Here is a 26967-nt window from a genome sequence, read left to right as displayed (position 1 = left end):
ACCAAAGAAATCCCTGCATTGCCAAGACAATTCTAAGCCAAAAGAACAAAGCTGGAGGCATCACGCTACCTGACTTCAAACTATACTACACTGCTAGAGTAACCAAAATAGCATGGTACTGGTACCAAAACAGAGATGTAGACCAATGGAACAGAAAAGAACCCTCAGAAATAATACCACACATCTCCAGCCATCTGAACTTTGGTAAACCTGAGAAAAACAAGAAATGGGGAAAGGATTCCCTATTTAATAAACAGTGCTGGGAAAATTGGCTAGCCATAAGTAGAAAGCTGAAACTGGATCCTTTCCTTACTCCTTATATGAAAATTAATTCAAGATGGATTAGAGATTTAAATATTAGACCTAAAACCATAAAAACCCTAGAAGAAAACCTAGTTAATGCCATTCAGGACATAGGCATGGGCAAGGACTTCATGTCTAAAACACCAAAAGCATTGGCAACAAAAGCCAAAATTGACAAATGGTATCTAATTAAACTAAAGAGCTTCTGCACAGCAAAAGAAATTACCATCAGAGTGAACAGGCAACCTACAGAATGGGAGAAAATTTTTGCAATCTACTCACTTGACAAAGGGCTGATATCCAGAACCTACAAAGAACTCAAATTTACAAGAAAAAAACAAACAACTCCATCAAAAAGTGGGTAAAGGATATGAACAGACACATCTCAAAAGAAAACATTCATATCGCCAACAGACACATGAGAAAATGCTCATCATCACTTCCCATGAGAGAAATGCAAATCAAAACCACAATATGATACCTTCTCACACCAGTTAGAATGGCAATCATTAAAAAATCAGGAAACAACAGGTGCTGGAGAGGATGTGGAGAAATAGGAACACTTTTACACTGTTGGTGGGACTGTAAACTAGTTCAACCATTGTGGAAAACAGTGTGGTGATTCCTTAAGGATCTAGAACTAGAAATACCATTTGACCCAGCCATCCCATTACTGGGGATATACCCCAAGGATCATAAATCATGCTGCTATAAAGACACATGCACACGTATGTTTATTGAGCCACTATTCACAATAGCAAAGACTTGGAATCAACCCAAATGTCCATCAGTGACAGACTGGGTTAAGAAAATGTGGCACATATACACCATGGAATACTATGCAGCCATGAAAAAGGATGAGTTCAATTTCTTTGTAGGGACATGGATGAAGCTGGAAATCATCATTCTCAGCAAACTATCACAAGAACAGAAAACCGAATACCGCATGTTCTCACTCATAGGTGGGAATTGAACAATGAGATCACTTGGACACAGGAAGAAGAACATCACACACCGGAGCCTATTGTGGGGAGGGGGGAGGGGGGAGAGATATACCTAATGTAAATGACGAGTTAATGGGTGCAGCACACCAACATGGCACATGTATACATATGTAACAAACTTGCACGTTGTGCACATGTACCCTAGAACTTAAAGTATAAAATAATAATAATAGTAATAATAATAATAATAATAACAGAAACCTGAAAAGAATAGAAAACTGATATAGAACTTAAGAGGTAAATGAAGCTCTATTATCAGAACTTCTGTCTCAGGAATGTTGTGCCAAGAGTAAAACGATTCAGTGATATGGGTGTTATATCCCAGGAAGAACAATAAGAATATGTGTAATCTTTACAGATTTTTAAAAAACAATAGTAGTAATAATATGATAAGAAGATATGTAATTCTTTTAGATTATAACAATAGTAGTAGTGATAATAACAAGGAGGCGAAGGTGGGAAGGGGAAAGCGGAAAGAGATGAGGATGATGAAGAAGAAGAAGAGGAAGAATTATTATTAAAGAGTAGGAGGGTAGGGGAAGGAAACCAATAAAAACAGCAACAACTGTAGTGGAGATTGTGATGTATCACCCACATGCCCCTACTCTTCAGGATCACAGTACTCACTCCTCCAGCTCTTGAGGGTGATGACAGCTGTTGTGTTTACAGTTGAGTATCTTTCTCGGGGATTGCTCTCAGCTGAAAAGAACTGACTCTCAAAAAGTCATAGCTCCTTATCAGGAGGCAGTTTGCATCCAATGACTGGTCAGTATGGTGGGATAAAACTTTGGCCTCATTTTCCTAATTTGGGACAACTCTGCAGGACCATACCAACTCCAGAGCTCCCTGTGGAATCAGTTAATTTATTTGCTGTGACTGAATCACTGCTCTATTTCTCCCTCTACACAATTCTGCTTCTCTTGCTCCCCACAGCTGTTGAACCAAAAACAACTCCCCAATAAAATTTCTGCAAGGAAATCACTTCACAGTCCCATTCCTGGAAAAAATCAACATGCAACAATGTCATTAATATATTGCTAACTACATGTCAAGTGTTCTTGTGTTTTACATGTTAACACATTTAATCCCCAACATTATGGCATAGGTGAAATTATTATGCCCATTTTACAGATGAAAAAATGGAGGCACAAAGGGGTTAAGTAACTTGCCTGAGTTCTCATCTCTAGTATGAGAGAGATCCAGGGTTTGTACCCAGGCACTTTGACTCTAGACTACATGCTCTTACTACTATGTTCTAATGCCTTTTAACCTTGATGCCATGGAGTTTGATTTCCAAGGTGTTTTTTAAAAGATAACAGGCTTTCTGACTTCAATTTATTTAAATTTGATTTTGTTCAGAAAATGATACCTCTTTTCACAGGTACATTAAGAAGAAACTACTATGCTAAAATTAGAGTTTCTGCCCTCCCCACCCCCTTTAGTTTTTCAATACAAGAGCCAAAAGAATCCTGTTAAAACTAAGTGGTTTCCTGCCATTCCTCAGATCAAAAGCCTTAAAAAGTTTTCCATATCACTAATAACTAAAGCCAAATTCTTATATGGTAGACTAATTTTTTTTATTCAAAAATATATGTTCTTCCTCTCTACTGGGCCCGTTCCTACATGTTCTTCCCTGTAGAAAGAGTACACTTCCCATCTCATTGACATCAAACTTGCCCATGTAACTTGCTTTTGCCAATGAATTACAACTATAATATGCCATATCTGAGCATAGACTTTGAAAACTACCACATGGTTCCACTATGGCTCTTTTACCTCTGCCACAAGAACAGGTGTCCCATATATTATTTACTCCTTTAACCTGGTTACCTGAATGAAGACAATATAAACAGAATCTCAGACAACCCATGAAGGGGATATAAAATGAGCCCAAAATTTTGTTGTTATAAGCCTCTGAGATTTGGGTACTTTTTTAAAAACCACAGCATAACTTAGAGAAAGCTGGCTCGTGCATCTTATTGAAACCATTGATGACACAATACCGCCGGCCCTCTGGCCTAATATCTTTGATTTTTTTCCTAACAGCACACATGAAGACTGAAATCCAGCCTTGAATCAGTTCAATTCATGATTGTATTAAGGACCCCATATTGGCTGGGCACGGTGGCTCACGCCTGTAATCCCAACACTTTGGGAGGCCCAGGTGGGCAGATCACAAGGTCAGGAGTTTGAGACCAGCCTGGCCAAAATAGTGAAACTCCGTCTTTAGTAAAAATACAAAAATTAGCTGGGTGTGATGGCACGTGGTCCCAGCTACTCTGGAGGCTGAGGCAGGAGAATTGCATGAACCCAGGAGGCAGAGGTTGCAGTGAGCTGAGATCATGCCACTGCACTCTAGCCTGGGCAAGAGAGCGAGACTCCATCTCAAAAACAAAAAAAGGACCCCATCTTGTCCCCACCCCACATACCTACCATCTTCCTTAAGGACCATCCTGAACACTCCAGGAATTGGTCAGGTGTGCCTCTTTTTAATTACCATAGCACTCTGTATTATTCTACTGTAGCACATAGTACACCGTAATAAATTAGTGGTTTAAATGACCTCCCCCCGTACCCTATCCAGTCTCTGAATTTTTGGGCAGGTATTATATCTTGCAAACTTTTATACTTCTATAACTATGACCCACCACTGTGCTCATTGTATGAAAGCAGTTGAATAAGTCAGTGTGTTAGCATTATGTTTCATTTATTAATCTTTTATTGTTCATTACACTTTAGTACAGCAAAGCAAATACAGGTAAACATCAGTATTCTTTATACAATAGCACACAGAAAAGGAAGCCAGCCACAATTTAGAGTGCTTTTTCAGTTGTCATTATATTTGTTTGTTTATCATTTTAAGCTAGATTATTTTACTGGCGAATTTTTTTCAAGCTTTTAAGGAAAAGCCTATATCTATAGCTATATGCTATATATTATCTTCTAGATAATGCAACAAGATGGAAAGATTTTCAAAACATTTTACAGAGCTATCAAAACTCATACCAAAATACAACAGAGACAGCAAGTGGTCAATCACATTTACCCAATCGGACAATATATTAAAACAGTTGAAACACTTCCAGACACCACACAAGAACTAAATATGAAAAGACGTAAATATAACTGGAACACAAATACCAAATACAGTATGTACCCGCCCCCATCCCCCAATACATGAGACCTGAGGCTCTAATGCCCCTTCTTGCAAGGCCCCTCTGACTGCCATGCATTCCTCTACCTGAAGTTGTGAACAAAGAATTGCCTGTGCCCAACATCAGCTCTATTGGCCTCATCTTCCATTGCCTCCCTGTACTGCTGTGGCCAGTCCTGTGGTTCCTTTCTGTGGATTCTGGCCACATATCGCAAGGCTTTCATCTTGGAGGTTTCCAGACGGGCTCTAGGACCCCATACAAACTCATATTGCACTGGATCACTGTCAGGAACCCGTAAACTGTCTATATAGCGCTGACTCAAGTATCTGCAGGTAATCACGTGCTTTCTCCCAGATTGAACCCCTAAGCCCCGCAGAAAAGCCCAGACTGCAGACTCCCTGGCATGGTTGCCCATGATAAAGATGAAACTTAGGACCTGCATCAAAAAGTTGTTACCAGGCCTGTTTGGACTGTCTACGATCTCCTCAGTTTCTTCCATCTCCCTTCGGTTGTACAGGGTATAGGAGTGATTCCTGGGATCAAGTACCACTAGTTCTGTCCCATAGACATGGCTCAGGGTGCGGGCAGCACGATTCAGGAGGTCAGGGAACACTTTGCTGCACTCTCGGCCAATGTAGTACAGAATTCCTTTCTTTGGTATAGGCAGCTTAGTTGAATCCATAAGCAGAAATAACTGCACCAACTTCCTTGCCTTGCTCTCCAATCTTGACTCAGGCCATGAATGTGGGGCATATTTTGAGGCATAGCTGGAAACCTCTGAATCGGGGGATGCTACCTCTGCAGCAGCTTCCTCAAAAAAGGGCCTCCTAAAGTGAGGGAGAGCCTGCCAACCCTCAGCAAAGGCTCTGGCAGCATCTTCTTCCAGAGCTTCATTGTATTTCTCTGGCCAATCCATAGGATCTTTGTTATATATTTTAGCCATGAACTTCAGAATTTTCATCTTGGTGGTTTCTAGGTGGGATCTTGGGCCCCAGAAAAACTCATACTCCACTGGTTTACAGTCAGTTACTGGTCTGTAGTCTAAGTAACGCTGCCATACAAACTCCACAGACAGAAGTCTCTTTGGGTTCCCAAAAATGGAAAGCCTCCTTTCCCGCTGCACCCCCATCCTCCAGAGCATTTCCCAAATCTCAGCCTCTTTGGCTTGGTTGCCATTCAGGAATATTTGGCCTAGAATCATCATCAGGAGGCCCATCTTTGGCCCGTTTGGGCTTTCTTCTAACCCTTCAAAGGGCACAGGTCCCAGTTTGTTTAACAGAATGTAGGTATGTGCCTCAGGGTCAAGTTCTCTCAATTCAAACCGAAAAATGCACTCCAGGTGGGCTGCTGCTCGCCTGAGTATCTCAGGAAACTGGTTGCGATATTCTTTAACAATATATTCCCGCATTTCAGACTCCCGGATAGGGTACTTGCTCTGATCCTTCACCAGCAGGAACTGCAACAGCTCAGCTACATTCTGTTCCATAGGGTCCTGGGGCTTCAAGGTAATTGCAACCCGGGAAGTACTGAGGCCCATAATAGTAATGGAGTTGGGGCTCTCACAGTCTCTCAGGACCTCGAATTCTATAGGGCCTTCTGCACCCTTAGGACCCTCAGAGTCCGAGTCCACAGAGGCCTTGGTTACCCTAGGGCTTGGCAAAACAATGGAACACTTGGAGGGGTTCCGGTCCGCAGAAGCACTAGAGCTAAACAAGGTGCTCGGGCCCTCACCAGGGTTGGGCAGCACGGAGCTTCCCGGTCTGTCAGAGGCAGTGGGCTGCACTAAGGTGCTTGGGCCCTCACCAGGAGTGGGCGGCACGGAGGTGTCCGATCCATCAGAGGCAGTGGGCGGCACACAGGTGCTCCGTCCCTCACTGGGGGTTGGCAGTACGGAAGTGCTTGGTCCCTCACCGGGAGTAGGCGGCACGGAGGTGCTCAAGCCCTCAGTGGCGGTGGGAGGCACAGAGGTGCTCGGTTCCTCACCAGGGGTGGGCGGCACGGAGGTACTCAGTCCCTCACCAGCAGTGGGCTGCACGGAGGTGCTCAGGCCCTCAGTGGCGGTGAGTGGCCCGGAGGTGCTTGATTCCTTACCGGGGGTGGGCACCAAGGAGATGCTTTGTCCGTCAGAGGCGGCGGACAGCACGGAGGTGCTCGGTCCCTCACCAGGAGTGGCCGGCATGGAGGTGCTCGGTCCCTCATCAGGGGTGGGCGGCACGGGGGTGCTCAGACCCTCAGTGGCGGTGGGCGGCACGGAGGTGCTCGGTCCCTCATCAGGAGTGGCCGGCACGGAGGTGCTCAGGCCCTCAGTGGCGGTGAGCGGCACGGAGGTGCTCGGTCCCTCACCAGGGGTGGACTGCACGGAGGTGCTCGGTCCCTCATCAGGGGTGGGCACCAAGGAGGTGCTTGGTCCCTCAGAGGCTGTGGGCGGCACGGAGGTGCTCGTTCCCTCACCAGGGGTGGCCGGCACGGAGGTGCTCGGTTCCTCAGAGGAAGTGGGCGGCCTGGAGGTGTTCCGGCCCTCAGAGGCGGCAAGCGTCACAGAGGTGCACAGCCCCTTAGAGATGGTGGGAGGCCCGGAGGTGCTTAGGCCCTCGCTGGGGGTGGCCAGCAGGGAGGTGCCAGGTCCCTCAGAGACGGTAGGCTGCCCAGAGGCGCTTGAGGCCTCAGAGATGGTGGGCGGCACAAAGGTGCTTGGGCCCTCAGCGGAGGTGGGCAGAACGGAGGTGCTTGGGCCCTCAGAGGCACAGAGGCCCTGAAGGATCTGGGAATCGCTGGGACCCTGGGGGACGTCTGAGCCTGGCATATCAGCGGGGAGACCGGGGGCATTAGGGGCCTGCATTTCGTCCCAGCTGCTGTTGTGCGCAGTGGCCTTTGCAACGCGGCGGCGGCGGCGGCGCGAATTCTGGCTTACCAGAGACATGGTCCTGCCGACCGGCGTGTAGGAGCAGACACAGACAGGCCCGCGATCTGGCACAGACGACTGGAGGTGTGTAGGTGCCTCGGCACAAAACTGCCGCTAGCGGTAATGATGTTGCTGCTGCTGCCAGAACCAAAGTTCCAAGCAACTTGCTGAAGCTGAAATTAGAGGTGGTGAAAAACGCAGGCACTGGCCAGCAGTGAATGCTAGTCTCAGTGTACTCTGCTTCTCACACCCCGCCCTCTGCCGCAGTCCGCGCAGGCGCAGACTGGCTCTGCGGCAAGGCGAAATCGCCCCGCCCCGCCCCTCCCCTGGGCCTGAGAAAGTGGATGCGGTGGTTCTGCACCAAAGGAGAGCACTAGCAGAAGGGAAATTTTGGTAGGGTGAAACAAGGAGCTTAGAGTAGATGCATAGGGAACAAAAATGGAAATAATAATAAATACTTCTCAGATTTAGGGTATGATTGGAGGGGTTCTACACAGAGTGCCAGGCACTTAATAGATTCTCAAAATTGGTAATTATCATTGAGATTTGCAGTTTTCCCGAAGCTGTTTCAAACAAAATGTGCGTTGTCTCTGGAAGGGTAGAACCCCCATCCCTGACCATGTCTTATCTATCACTTTCTCCATTTATATGTCTAACACCTCCCCTAATGCTGTGAGCTAGAAAGAACTCTTACCTAGAGGGTCTGAATGCCTGATATTTAGTACCAATTAGGGAGCTTCGAACAAGCTTGAAAAACCCAACATTCCCAGCCCAAACTTTCCCAGTCCCCCAGGCTTTAGTGGGAAAGCCACTAACACTCTTGAAAATTTGTTTAATTCTTTCACTCCACAATCATCTGCTCATTTAATACAACTTTTGTGAAAGTCAGTTGAGATACCGAGTGTTAAGGGATGTTACCTGCTCTGTTTTGCCCTATTACTCTAGCACTTTTGAGCAGATCCAACCCTCATCCCTTTTATTCATTCATTCCACAAACACTGGTAATGTATCCAGAAGTTACAGAGTTCATTTCTTTGTCATCAAGGAGCACCCAGTGTAAAAATGGGAGTCAAAGAAAAAGTGAAGCCAAATTTTCTAGAAGTTTGTAAAGAATGCAGGGGAGGCAGGGTCAGTTCTACCTATAGGTGCAGAAAAGGCTTCATAAAAGAGGAGATGTTTAAAAAGATGAGTGGGTAGGTATTTACCAAAATGACAAGGATGAGAAAATCATTCCAACTGAGAGTAGCATGGCAGCAGTGAATAAGAAAACACTGAAGAGCACAGGCAGGCTGTTTTTAGAAGTAGGGGAGAGAGAGGAAGAGAGATAGAGGGAAAATACTAACTTTCTGACACTCATGCAACCAATACAATTTAGCTTACCACTATTGACCCTCTATTGATATGTTTGTATCTTGCTGCAAACATTTATTATATGTTGTCTTTCTTAATATCTCCTCAAAAATCTGGGAGTATACTTTTTTTTTATACTTTAAGTTTTGGAGTACATGTGCAGAAGGTGCAGATTTGTTACGTAGGTATACACGTGCCATGGTTGTTTGCTGCACCCATCAACCCATCATCTCCATTAGGTATTCTCCTAATGCTCTCCCTCTCCTATCTCCCTGCCCCCTGACAGGCCCTGGTGTGTGATGTTCCCCTCCCTGTGTCCATGTGTTGTAATTGTTCAATTCCCACTTATGAGTGAGAACATGTGGCGTTTGGTTTCCTGTTCTTGTGTTAGTTTTCTGAGAATGATGGTTTCCAGCTTCATCCATGTCCCTGCAAAAAACATGAACTCATCCTTTTTTTTATGGTTGCATAGTATTCCATGGTGCATATGTGCCACATTTTCTTTATCCAGTCTGTCATTGATGGACATTTGGGTTGGTTCCAATTTTTTTTATACCTCTTTAGGAAAAGGAAAATAACTGACTACAGTCACAATGTGTCACCATCTCCATCTCCAGTTGGAGAAGCAATCCCTTATATGCATAACCAGTTCCGGTTCTGTGAAGTCCAATGCAGTTATTGTGCCCAGGGCCTATTCAGAATGGGAGGCACAAAAAAACCTATGATATTTCTAAACTTCAGCAACAGATATTCCTAACCTATGGCACAGTGATTTTTAAGGACCCTGAAGTTGTTCAAACCTAAAAACTAAAAATTTTTACCTCTAGAAATATATTCTAAAGAAATAATAAGAAATACGTGCAAATATTAAGCTAAAATGACTTTTATTATATAATTTGTTCTAGTATAACAGAGCTGTAAACTAAATGAATGTTAAATAACTAAAGAGTATTTAAAGAAATTATGGTAGTAAAAATGGAATACCAGTAAGTCATTATAATAATATCAAAGAATTCCATTTCTAATAATGTGTAGTTGATTGTAGCAGCCCTGTGGGGGGAAAAATAACCTAGAAATTTAGGTAAAGAAACGCTTTTTTGGCAACAAAGCCTACCAATACAGCATCACAAACCTATAAAGGCAATGAGGACTTCAAGAGTAATGATTTCAGAAAAAAGGGAAGTGCAAAGAGGTGAGTCATACATTGCATACAACTTTGTCACTTAAGGAATTTAATTATTTGCAAACTGATAATTTGGAATTCTGAACTTACTGAAATAGTACATCAAAAATGAAGGCAAAATAAATACATGTTCAGAAATCAGTGCTGAGTAAATTGATCACCAGTAAGCCCAGACTGAGGAAATACTGAAAGATTCTCTTCTGAAACTGAAGAGATGCAAGAAGCGAACAGTAATAGAAATGACAAATATGTGGGTAAACAGACATATTGACAATGTGAAACAATAATAATAATATGTTTTGTATAATTTATATGTAGAATTAAAATATAGGAAACAAGTGAGTGCAAGAGATTTGGGGACTGATCAAGAAAAAAATATATTACCACAAGTTTTCAGTAGCACAAAATGAGTTTTTGTTGTTTGTCTGTTTTAGAATTTCAACTTTTATTTTAGATTCTGGGGATACATACACACGTTTGTTACATGGGTATATTGCATGATGCTGAGGTTTGGAAAACAAATGATCTCATCACCCAGGTAGTGAGCATAATACTCAACAGTTAGTTTTTCAACCCATGCCCACCTCTCTTCTTCCTCCTTCTAATATTCCTCCAGTGTCTGTTTTAGCCATCTTTATGTCCATGAGTACCCAATGTTTAGCTGCAACTTATATATAAGAACATGTGGTATTTGATTTTCTGTTTCTGTGTAAATTTGCTTAAGATAATGGCCTCCAGCTGCATCCATGTTGTTGCAAAGGACATTATTTCATTAATTTGTATGGCTGTGTTGTATTTCATGGTATATATGTACCACATTTTCTTTAGCCAATATCAATGATAGACACCTAAGTTGACTCCACGTCATTGCTATTGTTAATAAGGCTGCAAACAACATATGAGTGTATGTGTCTTTTTGACAGAATGATTTCTTTTCTTCTGGATATATGCCCAATAATGTGATTACTGAATTGAATGGTAGTTGTGTTTTATGTTCTTTGAGAAATCTCCAAACTGTTTTCTATAGTGGTTGAACTATATATAGTGTTTATTATTACTAATTTACATTACCACCAACAGTGTATAAGCATACAATGAGCTTTATTTGGTCAACGCTTTGACAGGTTTACAAGGGCATGGGGTTCATCAAAGTCTGAGATCTTCCAGAGGCTGGTGGGAGGTCACAACCTAGAAAATGAGAGGACAAGCTAACTGGAGAGAGGGAGGGGAATCAAAGAGATGGCTTATGTATATATGTGATGTCTCTCAGCAGCAAGACAAGGAGTTGCTGGGTCAGAGATCTCTGAAGGGCAGCAGTAGGTTAGGGTTTTTATCTCCTGGAGTTTGTTCTATCTATAGCTAGCAGATGATTGTAGTTTCACAGGGGTATGCAAAGAAGGCAGCCTCTAAATAGCTAACAATCTACTTATCGGTCTATATTTAAAACAATTGGATGTGTAAAAAATTGAGTTTGGTACTGGCAGGGTCAATATATAGAGGCCATCTTTGACTTGTGCATATAACTAACAGTCCATCCCCTGGCCCCATGTTATCTTATAATTAAAATTGTATGTTATTTTGCAGTGCCTGAGTTTCTTGCTGGAAATAAAGGAGACAGAATCCTAAAAGAGCACAGACAAGGATTTCAAAGCCCTTTCATAGCCAATCTTCCCATTTAATGGAGGAAAGCAAGGGGAATAGATTAGAAAAAGAAGCAGATTTTAAATTGTTCAATTGTTCAGTCAATAGAGTGACATTATAACCCCTTTGCTACATGTCCCTGGCTGTCCATAATGCTAGAATCAGATTGGCAGAAGCAAGTCCAGCATACAGTTCAATTTGTCATTATATGTGTTGCTGTGACTTAAGATAGCTGCAGGTTTAGGCAAATGAATGTTCCTTCTTATTTGGATTGGTGTGCCTTGCTTGAGTTTCCGGGTGATTGCCAGTAGTACATAACATCAGAATGTTCGCATGGGTCTAAAGTAAGCTTCACAGTATCCCTTGGCAGTTTTTAAAAAGTTATTAATTTATACATGCACCAAATTTGATTCTGAACTGTGGAGTATTCACATATGTGATCTTCACAGGTAGGTCAAATTATTTCAAAAATAACCATCAATCATATTATAAATTTGGCCTATGTATTTCCCTGTTTATGATGATGTTGTTCTAATTTTAGTTGGAGGCCACCTGTTCCATCATTTTTATTCCAGGGAAACTATTCTAAGGAGTCCATTTGTGTAGCTTGAATAGCCTTAAGGGTGACCTCTTTACAGGTGATAATGTGATGTCACCAATAAGTTTCTTCCCAGGTTAGCTTTGATACCAGGCTTCTGTTTATTGTGTCTATCTCCTGTATGGTGGGATGTATTGAATGTACAAATGGACAATGGTTGGAACATATATAAAAAGTAGAACAGTGACCCGCAACCTTCAACAACTTGCCTAGGAAACCAACCCACTTAACTACAATAAGCAGCCCAGAGCATTATCCTGCTGTAAGTCAGACTTGTAGAATGTCAAATTTTTATCTTTACTAACAATCCAAGAAAATAAACAATAATTACTAAAACAATCAGCCCAAAATGGCCAGGACTTGATTAATAACTGACTACCTTCTTAATTCTTGTCTCTGCATCCAACTTAGATCCAACCAGAGAAAGCCAAGTATGCACCTCTAACTAATCACATAGGATGATCCACTTCTAGTTAGCCTGCCTACATCTTCCCCATGCCAATGATCTCTATTAAGCGTATAGCTGTAGCCTTTCTTTTTCCCCCTACAAAGCTTTCTCACTGTTCTGCTCGCCATTGAGTCTCTGCCAAAATGCAAATGACAATAGTTGATTCCCTTACTATAGCAAGCTCTGAATAGCCTTTGCTTTTCACATTTGGGTGGTCTTTGTTATTCCCACAGTATATTATTTGGGATATTCCAGAAAAGTAACATTGGTCATAAATTTTCCTCAAATATTTCCCAAGACTTTATTAATGGCAGTTTTGGTAGACCCTGCAAAATTTCTAATAAATACAAGCCAGTAGTTGTCAATTTGGGTAGAGAAACTAACATGCAGAGAGCAGTTAGAGTTCTCCATGGGATCAAATATGTTTTCAGTAGGAATTGTCTTTGCTGTAACCCTCAAGAGTTATGATTATTTACCATGGACAGCCAGTCTTGCGATTGTTGTAGAGCCAGCTTCTGTTGAGTGTTATGTAAAACTTGCAGTTGATATTGTAAGAAGGTTACTATGGAAGAATTCTTAAGCTGATTGTAGTCTCTGATTTATCAGATGTGCCTTGACCCAGGTAATATTACATAGTAAACATAGCTTTACTTGTTTAAATTAATGGGCCACCAGAGAGGAAGTCCATAGTAAGATGCCCCTGGCCACTTAGTTAGTACAAAATTTTCATAGCTCTTGAGGGTTACAGCAAAGACAATTCCTTCTGAAAACATATTGGATCCCATGAAGAACTCAAACTGCTCTCTGCATTGGAGTTTCTCTATGCAAATTGACAACTACTTGCTTATATTTATTAGAAACTTTGCAAATATTTAAAAATTACCCAAATTGCCATGAATAAAGGCTTGAGAACTATTTGGGGAAAATTTCTGACCAATGTTATTTTTCTGGGGTATACCAAATAATATACTGTTGGAATAAAAAGACCACCCAAATGTGGAAAGCAAAGGTTATTTATTAGTAAGTTCTACACAGAGTCTCAATAAATGGGGTTTGTACTACAGGGGAGCAAGAACATCATAATAAGAAAAGACACCAATAATTGTAAGGACTTATATTGTTTACATTTGTCATCATCCCACTGATCATTATAAATTATCATTTTATTTTGGCAATCCTTTCGTGTTTGTGGCTATTGTCTTTGAAATACAGCATTTTTAATTTGATCACATAAATCACAAGCATCTTGTTTATAACACTGGGTACATACTGTCTCTGGGCATTCCTTAAATGGAACCCAAAAGGCCATGGCCCATTGCTCTATTTACTCAATGACAGTAGTTAATAAAAGTGGGTTTTCCATTGTCTCAGCCCAAAATCTCCTTAAGCTGCTAAGAAACTTCAACAAAGTCTCAGGATACAAAACCAATGTGCAAAAATCACAAGCATTCTTATACACCAGTAACAGACAAACAGAGAGTCAAATCATGAATGAACTCCCATTCACAAAGCCTCAATGAGAATAAAATACCTAGGAATCCAACTTACAAGGGATGTAAAGGACCTCTTCAAGGAGAACTACAAACCACTGCTCAGTGAAATCAAAGAGGACACAAACAAATGGAAGAACATGCCATGCTCATGGATAGGAAGAATCAATATTGTGAAAATGGCCATACTGCCCAAGGTAATTTATAGATTCAATGCCATTCCCATCAAGCTACCAATGAGTTTCTTCACAGAATTGGAAAAAACTGCTTTAAAGTTCATACGGAACCAAAAAAGACCCCGCATTGCCAACACAATCCTAAGTCAAAAGAACAAAGCTGGAAGCATCACGCTACCTGACTTCAAACTATACTACAAGGTTACAGTAACCAAAACAGCATGGTGCTGGTACCAAAACAGAGATATAGACCAATGGAACAGAACAGAGTCCTCAGAAATAATACCACACATCTACAGCCATCTGAACTTTGACAAACCTGAGAAAAACAAGAAATGGGGAAAGGATTCCCTATTTAATAAATGGTGCTGGGAAAATTGGCTAGCCATAAGTAGAAAGTTGAAACTGGATCCTTTCCTTCTTCCTTATACGGAATTTCATTCAAGATGAATTAGAGACTTAAATGTTAGACCTAAAACCATAAAAACCCTAGAAGAAAACCTAGGTAATCCCATTCAGGTCATAGGCATGGGCAAGGGCTTCATGTCTAAAACACCAAAAGCAATGGCAGCAAAAGCCAAAACTGACAAATGGGATCTAATTAAACTAAAGAGCTTCCACACAGCAAAAGAAACTACCATCAGAGTGAACAGGCAACCTACAGAATGGGAGAAAATTTTTGCAATCTACTCATCTGAAAAAGGGCTAACATCCAGAACCTATAAAGAACTCAGTCAAATTTACAAGAAAAAAACAAACAACCCCATCAAAAAGTGGGCAAAGGGTATGAACAGACACTTCTCAAAAGAAGACATTCATACAGCCAACAGACACATGAAAAAATGTTCATCATCCCTCGCCATCAGAGAAATGCAAATCAAAACCACAATGAGATACCTTCTCACACCAGTTAGGATGGCAATAATTACAAAATCAGGAAACAATAGGCGCTGAAGAGGATGTGGAGAAATAGGAACAATTTTACACCGTTGGTGGGACTGTAAACTAGTTCAACCATTGTGGAAAACAGTGTGGTGATTCCTCAAGGTTCTAGATCTAGAAATACCATTTGACCCAGCCATCCCATTACTGGGGATATACCCAAATGATTATAAGTCATGCTGCTATAAAGACACATGAACATGTATGTTTATTGCAGCACTATTCACAATAGCAAAGACTTGGAATCAACCCTAATGTCCATCAGTGACAGACTGGATTAAGAAAATGTGGGACATATACACCATGGAATACCATGCAGCCATAAAAAAGGATGAGTTTGTGTCCTTTGTAGGGACATGGATGAAGCTGGAAACCATCATTCTCAGCAAACTATCGCAAGAACAGAAAACCAAATACTGCATGTTCTCACTCATAGGTGGGAATTGAACAATGAGATCACTTGGACACAGGAAGAGGAACATCACACATCAAGGTCTATTGTGGGGAGCGGGGGGAGGGATACATTAGGAGATATACTTAATGTAAATGATGGGTTAATGGGTGCAGCACACCAACATGGCACATGTATACATATGGAACAAACCTGCACATTGTGCACATGTATCCTAGAACTTAAAGTATGATAATAATATATATATATTGTTTACTGTAGCCACCTTTGTCAATATCTTAGCTAAATCTTCAAAATAATTTGCTGCAACTTTTACATCAATATTTGCTAGTTCACATATCTTTCTATGTTGTGGAGATGGTCTCTTTCCTTCAACTTTATGAACCAGTCTCTGCTAGATTCAAAGTTTTCTTCTTCAGTTTCTTCCCCTATCTCTGCCTTCATAGAATTTAAGTGAGTCAGGGCATTGTTAGGATTAGGTTTTAGCTTGAAAGAGTGTAGGAACTGATTTGATTTTCTATCCAGACCACTAAAACTTTGTCCACATCAGCAATAAAGCTGTTTTGCTTTCTTTTCATTCATGTGTTCACTGGAGTAGCATTTTTTTTTTATATGTGCCACATTTTTTTTTTAATTGTACTTTAAGTTCTAGGGCACATGTGCATAACGTGCAGGTTTGTTACATATGTAAACTTATGCCATGTTGGTGTGCTGCACCCATCAACTCGTCAGCACCCATCAATTCATCATTTATATCATGCATAAATCCCCAATGCAATCCCTCCCTCCTCCCCCCTCCCCATAATAGGCCCCAGTGCGTGATGTTCCCCTTCCCGAGTCCAAGTGATCTCATTGTTCAGTTCCCACCTATGAGTGAGAACATGCGGTGTTTGGTTTTCTCTTCTTGTGATAGTTTGCTAAGAATGATGGTTTCCAGCTGCATCCATGTCCCTACAAAGGACGCAAACTCATCCTTTTTTATGGCTGCATAGCATTCCATGGTGTATAGGGGCCACATTTTCTTAATCCAGTCTGTCACAGATGGACATTTGGGTTGATTCCAAATCTTTGCTATTGTGAATAGTGCCGCAATAAACATACGTGTGCATGTCTCTTTGTAGTAGAATAATTTATAATCCTTTGGGTATATACCCAGTAGTGGGATGGCTGGGTCATATGGTACATCTAGTTCTAGATCCTTGAGGAATTGCCATACTGTTCTCCATAATGGTTGAACTAGTTTACAATCCCACCAACAGTGTAAAAGTGTTCCTATTTCTCCACATCCTCTCCAACACCTGTTGTTTCCTGACTTCTTAATGATTGCCATTCTAACTGGTGTGAGATGGTATCTCATTGTGGTTTTGATTTGCATTTCTCTGATACGAGTGATGATGAGCATTTTTTCATGTGTCTGTTGGCTGTATGAATATCTTCTTTTGAGAAATGTCTGTTCATATCCTTTCCCCACTTTTTGATGGGGTTGTTTGTTTTTTTCTCGTATATTTGTTTGAGTTATTTGTAGATTCTGGATATTAGCCCTTTGTCAGATGAGTAGGTTGCAAAAATTTTCCCCCATTCTGTAGGTTGCCTGTTCACTCTGATGGTAGTTTCTTTTGCTGTGCAAAAGCTCTTTAGTTTAATGAGATCCCATTTGTCAATTTTTGCTTTTGCTGCCGTTGCTTTTGGTGTTTTAGACATGAAGTCCTTGCCCATGCCTATGTCCTGAATGGTACTACCTAGATTTTCTTCTAGGGTTTTTATGATATTAGGTCTAACATTTAAGTCTCTAATCCATCTTGAATTAATCTTCATATAAGGGTTAAGGAAAGGATCCAGTTTCAGCTTTCTACTTATGGCTAGCCAATTTTCCCAGCACCATTTATTAAATAGGGAATCCTTTCCCCATTTCTTGTTTCTCTCAGGTTTGCCAAAGATCAGATGGCTGTAGATGTGCGGTATTATTTCTAAGGACTCTGTTCTGCTCCATTGGTCTATAGCTCTGTTTTGGTACCAGTACCATGCTGTTTTGGTTACTGTAGCCTTGTAGTATAGTTTGAAGTCAGGTAGCGTGACGCCTCCAGCTTTATCCTTTTGACTTAGGATTGTGTTGGCAATGCAGGGTCTTTTTTGGTTCCATATGAACTTTAAAGCAGTTTTTTCCAATCCTGTGAAGAAACTCATTGGTAGCTTGATGGGGATGGCATTGAATCTATAAATAACCTTGGGGAGTATGGCCATTTTCACGATATTGATTCTTCCTATCCATGAGCATGGTATGTTCTTCCATTTGTTTGTGTCCTCTTTGATTTCACTGAGCAGTGGTTTGTAGTTCTCCTTGAAGAGGTCCTTTACATCCCTTGTAAGCTGGATTCCTAGGTATTTTATTCTCTTTGAAGCAATTGTGAATGGAAGTTCATTCCTGATTTGGCTCTCTGCTTGTCTGTTACTGGTGTATAAGAATGCTTGTGATTTTTGCACATTAATTTTGTATCCTGAGACTTTGCTGAAGTTTCTTATCAGCTTAAGGAGATTTTGGGCTGAGACAATGGGGTTTTCTAAATATACAATCATGTCATCTGCAAACAGGGACAATTTGACTTCTTCTTTTCCTAACTGGATACCCTTGATTTCTTTCTCTTGCCTGATTGCCCTAGCCAGAACTTCCAACACTATGTTGAATAGGAGTGGTGAGAGAGGGCATCCCTGTCTTCTGCCAGTTTCCAAAGGGAATTTTTCCAGTTTTTGCCCATTCAGAATGATATTAGCTGTGGGTTTGTCATAAATAGCTCTTATTATTTTGAGGTACGTTCCATCAATACCGAATTTCTTGAGCGTTTTTAGCATGAAGGGCTGTTGAATTTTGTCAAAAGCCTTTTCTGCATCTATTGAGACAATCATGTGGTTCTTGTCTTTGGTTCTGTTTATATGCTGGATTACGTTTATTGATTTGCGAATGTTGAACCAGCCTTGCATCCCAGGGATGAAGCCCACTTGATCGTGGTGGATAAGCTTTTTGATGTGCTGCTGAATCCGGTTTGCCAGTATTTTATTGAGAATTTTTGCATCGATGTTCATCAGGGATATTGGTCTAAAATTCTCTTTTTTTGTTGTGTCTCTGCCAGGCTTTGGTATCAGGATGATGTTGGCCTCATAAAATGAGTTAGGGAGGATTCCCTCTTTTTCTATTGATTGGAACAGTTTCAGAAGGAATGGTACCAGCTCCTCCTTGTACCTCTGGTAGAATTCAGCTGTGAATCCATCTGGTCCTGGACTTTTTTTGGTGGGTAGGCTATTAATTGTTGCCTCAATTTCAGAGCCTGCTATTGGTGTATTCAGGGATTCAACTTCTTCCTGGTTTAGCCTTGGGAGAGTGTAAGTGGCCAGGAAATTATCCATTTCTTCTAGATTTTCTAGTTGATTTGCGTAGAGGCGTTTATAGTATTCTCTGACGGTAGTTTGTATTTCTGAGGGGTCAGTGGTGATATCCCCTTTATCATTTTTTATTGCATCTACTTGATTCCTCTCTCTTTTCTTCTTTATTAGCCTTGCTAGCGGTCTGTCAATTTTGTTGATCTTTTCAAAAAACCAACTCCTGGATTCATTGATTTTTTGGAGGGTTTTTTGTGTCTCTATCTCCTTCAGTTCAGCTATGATCTTAGTTATTTCTTGCCTTCTGCTAGCTTTTGAATGTGTTTGCTCTTGCCTCTCTAGTTCTTTTAATTGTGATGTTAGAGTGTCAATTTTAGATCTTTCCTGCTTTCTCTTGTGGGCATTTAGTGCTATAAATTTCCCTCTACACACTGCTTAAATGTGTCCCAGAGATTCTGGTATGTTGTATCTTTGTTCTCATTGGTTTCAAAGAACATCTTTATTTCCGCTTTCATTTCATTATGTACCCAGTAGTCATTCAGGAGCAGGTTGTTCAGTTTCCATGTAGTTGAGCGGTTTTGATTGAGTTTCTTAGTCCTGAGTTCTAGTTTGATTGCAATGTGGTCTGAGAGACAGTTTGTTATAATTTCTGTTCTTTTACATTTGCTGAGGAGTGCTTTACTTCCAATTATGTGGTCAATTTTGGAATAAGTTTGATGTGGTGCTGAGAAGAATGTATATTCTGTTGATTTGGGGTGGAGAGTTCTATAGATGTCTATTAGGTCCGCTTGGTGCAGAGATGAGTTCAATTCCTGGATATCCTTGTTAACTTTCTGTCTCGTTGATCTGTCTAACGTTGACAGCGGAGTGTTGAAGTCTCCCATTATTATTGTATGGGAGTCTAAGTCTCTTTGTAAGTCTCTAAGGACTTGCTTTATGAATCTGGGTGCTCCTGTATTGGGTGCATATATATTTACGAGAGTTAGCTCTTCCTGTTGAATTGATCCCTTTACCATTATGTAATGGCCTTCTTTGTCTCTTTTAATCTTTGATGGTTTAAAGTCTGTTTTATCAGAGACAAGGATTGCAACCCATGCTTTTTTTTGATCTCCATTTGCTTGGTAGATCTTCCTCCATCCCTTTATTTTGAGCCTATGTATGTCTCTGCATGTGAGATGGGTCTCCTGAGTACAGCAGACTGATGGGTCTTGCCTCTTTATCCAGTTTGCCAGTCTGTGTCTTTTAATTGGAGCATTTAGTCCATTGACATTTAAGGTTAATATTGTTATGTGTGAACTTGATCCTGCCATTATGATATTAACTGGTTATTTTGCTCGTTATTTGATGCAGTTTCTTCCTAGCCTCGATGGTCTTTACATTTTGGCATGTTTTTGCAATGGCTGGTACCGGTTGTTCCTTTCCATGTTTATGGCTTCCTTCATGGTCTCTTGTAAGGCAGGCCTGGTGGTGACAAAATCTCTAAGCATTTGCTTATCTGTAAAGGATTTTATTTCTCCTTCACTTATGAAACTTAGTTTGGCTGGATATGAAATTCTGGGTTTAAAATTCTTTTCTTTAAGAACGTTGAATATTGGCCCCCACTCTCTTCTGGCTTGTAGAGTTTCTGCCGAGAGATCTGCTGTTAGTCTGATGGGCTTCCCTTTGTGGGTAACCCGACCTTTCTCTCTGGCTGCCCTTAAGATTGTTTCCTTCATTTCCACTTTGGTGAATCTGGCAATTATGTGTCTTGGAGTTGCTCTTCTGGAGGAGTATCTTTGTGGCGTTCTCTGTATTTCCTGAATTTGAATGTTGGCCTGCCCTACTAGGTTGGGGAAGTTCTCCTGGATGATATCCTGAAGAGTGTTTTCCAACTTGGTTCCATTTTCCCCCTCACTTTCAGGCACCCCAATCAGACGTAGATTTGGTCTTTTTACGTAATCCCATACTTCTTGCAGGCTTTGTTCATTTCTTTTTCTTCTTTTTTCTTTTGGTTTCTCTTCTCGCTTCATTTCATTCATTTGATCTTCCATCGCTGATACTCTTTCTTCCAGTTGATGGAGTCGGTTACTGAAGCTTGTGCATTTGTCACGTATTTCTCGTGTCATGGTTTTCATCTCTGTCATTTCGTTTATGATCTTCTCTGCATTAATTAGTCTAGCTGTCAATTCTTCCACTCTTTTTTCAAGATTTTTAGTTTCTTTGCACTCGGTACGTAATTCCTCCTTTAGCTCTGAGAAGTTTGATGGACTGAAGCCTTCTTCTCTCCTCTCGTCCAAGTCATTCTCTGACCAGCTTTGATCCGTTGCTGGCGATGGGCTGCGCTCCTTTGCAGGGGGAGATGCGCTCTTATATTTTGAATTTCCAGCTTTTCTGCCCTGCTTCTTCCCCATCTTTGTGGTTTTATCTGTCTCTGGTCTTTGATGATGGTGATGTACTGATGGGGTTTTGGTATAGGTGTCCTTCCTCTTTGATAGTTTTCCTTCTGACAGTCAGAAGGACTGTCTGTTAGTCTGTTGGAGATTGCTTGAGGTCCACTCCAGACCCTGTTTGCCTGGGTATCAGCAGCAGAGGTTGCCGAAGATAGAATATTGCTGAACAGTGAGTGTACCTGTCTGATTCTTCCTTTGGAAGTTTCCTCTCAGGGGTGTACTCCACCCTGTGAGGTGTGGGGTGTCAGACTGCCCCTAGTGGGGGATTTCTCCCAGCTAGGCTACTCAGGGGTCAGGGACCCACTTGAGCAGGCAGTCTGTCCGTTCTCAGATCTCAACCTCCGCGTTGGGAGATCCACAGCTCTCCCCAAAGCTGTCAGACAGAGTCGTTCGCGTCTGCACCGGCCCCCGCTGTTTCCCCTGTTGGCCTTCAGCTGTGCGCTGTCCCCAGAGGTGGAGTCTACAGAGACAGGCTGTCTTCCTTGCGCTGCTGTGAGCTCCACCCAATTCGAGCTTCCCAGCGGCTTTGGTTACCTACTTAAGCCTCAGCAATGGCGGGCGCCCCTCCCCCAGCCTCGCTGCTGCCTTGCCGATAGATCACCGCAGACTGCTGTGTTAGCAGTGAGGGAGGCTCTGTGGGTATGGGACCCTCCCGGCCAGGTGTGGGATATATTTTCCTGGTGTGCCTCTTTGCTTAAAGCGCCGTATTGGGGTGGGAATTACCCGATTTTCCAGGTGTTGTGTGTCTCAGTTCCCCTGGCTAGGAAAACGGTTTCCCTTCCCCCTTGCACTTCCAGGTGAGGCGATGCCTCGCCCTGCTTCAGCTCTCGCTGGTCAGGCTGCAGCAGCTGACCAGCACCGATTGTCCAGCACTCCCTAGTGAGATGACCCCGGTACCTCAGTTAAAAATGCAGAAATCACCGGTCTTCTGTGTTGCTCGCGCTGGGAGTTGGAGACTGGAGCTGTTCCTATTCGGCCATCTTGCTCCGCCCCTCTGGAGTAGCATTTTAAATTTGCTTCTGGAACTATTCCTTTGCATTCACAGAACGGCTGCTTGGTGCTAGAGGCCTAGCTTTTGACCTATCTTATGTTTTGACATTTATTACTAACAAAACTTAATTTCTTCTACCTTTTGATTTAAATTAAGAGATGTGTAACTCTTCCTTTGTCTTGCACTCTTAGAGGTCATTGTAGGCTTATTAATTAATCTAATTTTAATATTGTTGTGTCTCGGGAAATGAGGAGCCCTGAGGAGAGGGACAGAGATAGGGGAATAGCCAGTAAGTAGATCAGTCAAAATACACCTGTATATTTATTAAGGTCACTGTCTTATATGGGCATAATTAACCTCTCAAAACAATTTCAATAGTAAGATCACAGATCACCATGACAAATATAATAAAATGAAAAGACTTAAAATATTGTGAGAATTACCAAAATATGACACAAACATTGTGTGAACACATGTGGTTGGAAAAATGGCACCGATAATCTTGGTTGATGCAGGATTGCTACAAACCTTCAATTTGAAAAAAAAAAAAAAGGCAATAACTGTGAAGTGGGATTAAATAAAACATGCCTATATACACCACATTATCCTTCTTCATTCATCTTCATATCTTTCTTCATTCCCACCAACAGTACATAAGCATCCCTGTTTCTCCACATCCATGCCAACATTCATGTTGATAAACACTAAGGTTGATTCTATAACTTGGCTATTACGAACAGTGCTGCAATGAACATGAAAATGCAGACTTCTTTTTAACATACAGATTTCATACCTTTGGAGTAAATACCAGGGGGTGCGATTGCTGGATCATATGATAATTCTATTTTTATCTTTCTGAGGAAGCTCCATACAATTTTTAAAATGGTTTTACTAGTTTACATTTTTACCAATTAGGTACAAGTGTACCCTGTTTTCCACATCCTTGACAACACTTGTTATCATTCATCATTTTTGGTGGAGGGAAACACACTAGAAATAAAACATTTATCCTATTTTCTCATATTTTTCACTCATTTTATGCACAACCAAAATAGAATATGCATTTTAACTTTATTTTCAAGGGGTACATGTGTAGGTTTCTTACATGAATGTAGTGCATAATGGTAAGGTTTGAGCTTCTGGTGTACCCATCATTCAAATAGTGAACATTGTAGCCAAGAGATATTTTTACAACACTCACATTCCCCTCCCCCTCTCCTTGTTTGGAGCCCCCAGTGTTCATAACATTCATCTTTGTGCCTATGCGTACCCATTGTTTAACTCCAACTAATAAGTGAGAACCTGCGGTGTTTGATTTTCTGTTCCTGAGTTATTTCATTTAGGACAATGGCCTCCAGCCCCATCCATATTCCGGCAAAGAACAATATTTTATTCTTTTTATGGCTGCATAGTATTCCATTGTGTATGTGTACCACATTATATTTATTCAATCAACCAGTGAGGACAATGAGGTTAATCTCATGACTTTGCTACTATGAATAAACATATGATTGCAGATTTCTTTTTTATACAATAGTTTATTTGCCTTTGGGTAGATAGCAGTTAGATTGCTGGGTAGAATAGTAGTTCTACTTTCAGTTCTGTGAAATATTTTCATACTGTTTTACACGAGGCTTGTGCTTACATTCCCAGCAACAGTGCATAAACATCTGTGTTTCTCCACATCCATGCCAACATCTACTGTTTTTGATTTTTTAATAATAATAATTCTGACTAATATAAACTAGTTTCTCATTGTGGTTTTAATTTGCATTTATCTGATTATTACTGATGTGCATTATTTCATGTTTCTGAGCTGCTTGTATGTCTTCTTTTTAAAAAAATGCTCATTCTTGTTCTTTGTCCACTTTTTAATGAAGTTGTTTTTTCTTGTTGAGTTGTTTGAGTTCCTTTAAGATTATTTTTGTCAAAAGATTAATTTACAAATATTTTCTCCCATTTTGTAGGTTGTCTGTTTACTCTGTTGAATATTTCTATTGCTCTGCAGAAGCTTCTTAGTTTAATTTGGTCCCTTTTGTCTATTTGGGTTTTTTTGTATTCACTTTTGAGGTCTTATTTATAAATTATTTTCCTAAATCCATGACCAGAAGAGTTTCTTCTTGATTTTCTTCTAGAATTTTTATAGTTTCAGGCTTTACATTTAGGTCTTTAATCCATTTTTAGTTAATTTTTGTGTATCATGACAGGTGAAGGTCCAGATTTATTCTTCTGCATATGGCTGGCCAATTCATTCAACACCAATTAGTGAAAAAGGAGTTCTTTCTTCATTGATTATTTATGCTGGTTTTGTTGAAAGTCAGTTGGTCATAGATGCATGGCTTTATTTCAGGATTTTCTAATCTGTTCCAGTGACCTGTGTGTCTATTTTTGTACTAGTACAATGCTGTTTTAGTTTTAATTTTAATTTTTGTGAGTACATAGTAGGTGTATATATCAGTGAAGTAAATTAGATGTTTTGATACAGGCACACAATGCATAATAATCACATCATATAAAATGGAGTATCCATTCCCTGAAGTATATATCTTTTGTTTTACAAACAATCCAATTATAACTCTTTTTAGTTATTCTAAACTGTGCAACTGAATTATTGTGTTAGGCTGTTCTCACATGGTTATAAAGAAATACCTAAGACTGGGTAATTTATGAAGAAAGAAAGTTTTGACACAGCTGACATTGTCTCCTCCACACGACTGTTACAGTGGTCTCCAGAGCCTTTTCTCTCTGTGCAAAATGGCAACTCTTAAGGAAAAACTCATTGCACCAGTTGCGGAAGAAGAGGCAACAGTCCAAAACAATAAGATCACTGCAGTGAGTTTTGGACTAGTTGGTATGGCATGTGCTATCTGCATTCTGGGAAAGTTCTCTGGCTGATGAACTTGCTCTTGTGGATGTTTTGGAAGGTAAGCTTAAAGGAGAAATGATCAATCTGCAGCATGGGAGTTTATTTCTCCAGACACTTAAAATTGTGGCAGATAAAGATTGTTCTATGACCGCCAGTTCTAAGATTGTAGTCGTAACCGCAGGAGTCCGTCAGCAAGAGGGGGAGAGGCGTCCCAATTTGGTGCAGAAAAATGTTAATGTCTTCAAATTCATTATTCTTCAGATGGTCAAGTTCACTCCTGATTGCCTCATAATAGTGGTTTCCAACCTAGTAGACATTCTTATATATGTTACCTGGAAAATAAGTGGATTACCCAAAGTGTGATTGGAAGTGGATGTAATCCGGATTCTGCTAGATTTCACTGCCTTATGGCTGAAAACCTTGGCATTCATCCCAGCAGCTGCCATGTATGGATTTTGGGGGAACATAGCGACTCAAATGTGGCTGTGTGGATTGGAGTGAATGTGGCAGGTTTTTCTCTCCAGGAATTGAATCCAGAAATAGGAACTGATGATGATAGTGAAAATTGGAAGGAAGTGCATAAGATGGTGGTTGAAAGTGCCCATGAAGTCATCAAGCTAAAAGGATATACCAACTGGGCTATTGGATTAAGTGTGACTGATCTTATTGAATCTGTGATGAATAATCTACCCAGGATTCATCCCATGTCAACAATGGTAAAGGGGATGTATGGCATCGAGAATGAAGTCCTCCTCAGATTTCTGTGTATCCTCAATGCCCGGGGATTAACCAGCATTATCAACCAGAAGCTAAAGGATAATGAGGTTGCTCAGTTCAAGAAAAGTACAGACACCCTGTGGGACATCCAGAAGGACCTAAAAGACCTGTGACTACTGATCTCTAGGCTGTAGAAATTTAAAAACTACAATATGATTAACTCTGAGCCTTTAGATTTCATCTATTTACATGGATCACAGTTTGCTTTGATCTTCAACATGTGAATTTGGGCTCACAGAGTCAAAGCCTATGCTTGGTTTAATGCTTGCAATGAGTTCTTGAACAAATAAAATTAACTATTGTAGTGTGCTTCTGAAAAAAAAAAAAAAGGAAAGCAAGAAGGTTTAATTGGCTCATGATTCTGCAGGTTGTACAGAAATCACAGCATCATCTGCTTCTGAGGAGGCCTCAGCAAGCTTCTAACCATGGCAGAAGGCAAAGGGTGAGAGGTGTAACATCACGTGGTGAAAGCAGGAGCAAGAGAGTGAGAGGAGAGGTGCTACACATTTTAAAATGACCAGCTATCACGAGAATTCACTCACTATTATGAGAAAAGTACCAAGGGGAATACTGCTAAACCATTCATGAGAAATCCACCCTCATGATTAAATTACCTCTCAACAGGTCCCACCTCCAGCACTGGGGATTATATTTCAATGTAAGATTTAGATAGGCACACACATACAAACAATATCAATTATAATCGTCTATAGCCCCCCTGTTGTAATATCACATACTAGGCTTTATTCATGCTTTCTATGTTTTTTGAACCCATTAACCATCCCTACATCCTCCCCAACCCCTTCCTACCCTTCCCAGCCTCTGGTAACAATCCTTCTATTCACTATCTCAATGAATTTACTTTTTTATATTTCTTCCTAGTTAATATTGGTAGGTTTTATGTTTCAAGAAATTTATTTATTTCCTC

General features: G+C 40.9%; 1 protein-coding gene and 1 pseudogene across 1 annotated transcript; one reads left to right on the top strand and one right to left on the bottom strand.

Moving 5' to 3' along the window:
* Positions 1-4017: 4017 nt before the first annotated feature.
* MAGEE1 (MAGE family member E1) lies at positions 4018-7649 on the bottom strand. The gene has a single exon (XM_010353780.2). It carries the CDS (start codon positions 7380-7382, stop codon positions 4545-4547), a length of 2838 nt encoding a protein of 945 aa, XP_010352082.1. The 5' UTR covers positions 7383-7649; the 3' UTR covers positions 4018-4544.
* Positions 7650-25150: 17501 nt separating this feature from the next.
* On the top strand, positions 25151-26201 carry LOC104666697 (annotated as a pseudogene).
* Positions 26202-26967: the final 766 nt, after the last annotated feature.

This window comes from Rhinopithecus roxellana, chromosome 7, assembly GCF_007565055.1.
Source record: "Rhinopithecus roxellana isolate Shanxi Qingling chromosome 7, ASM756505v1, whole genome shotgun sequence".
Taxonomy (NCBI): domain Eukaryota; kingdom Metazoa; phylum Chordata; class Mammalia; order Primates; family Cercopithecidae; genus Rhinopithecus; species Rhinopithecus roxellana.
Note: the sequence above shows the minus strand (reverse complement) of the source record. Positions and strands in the feature narration are given on the sequence as shown.

What these genes read in the sequence shown, in the direction of transcription:
- MAGEE1 (XM_010353780.2), bottom strand. Translation starts at nt 7,382, where the DNA reads ATGTCTCTGGTAAGCCAGAATTCGCGCCGCCGCCGCCGCCGCGTTGCA.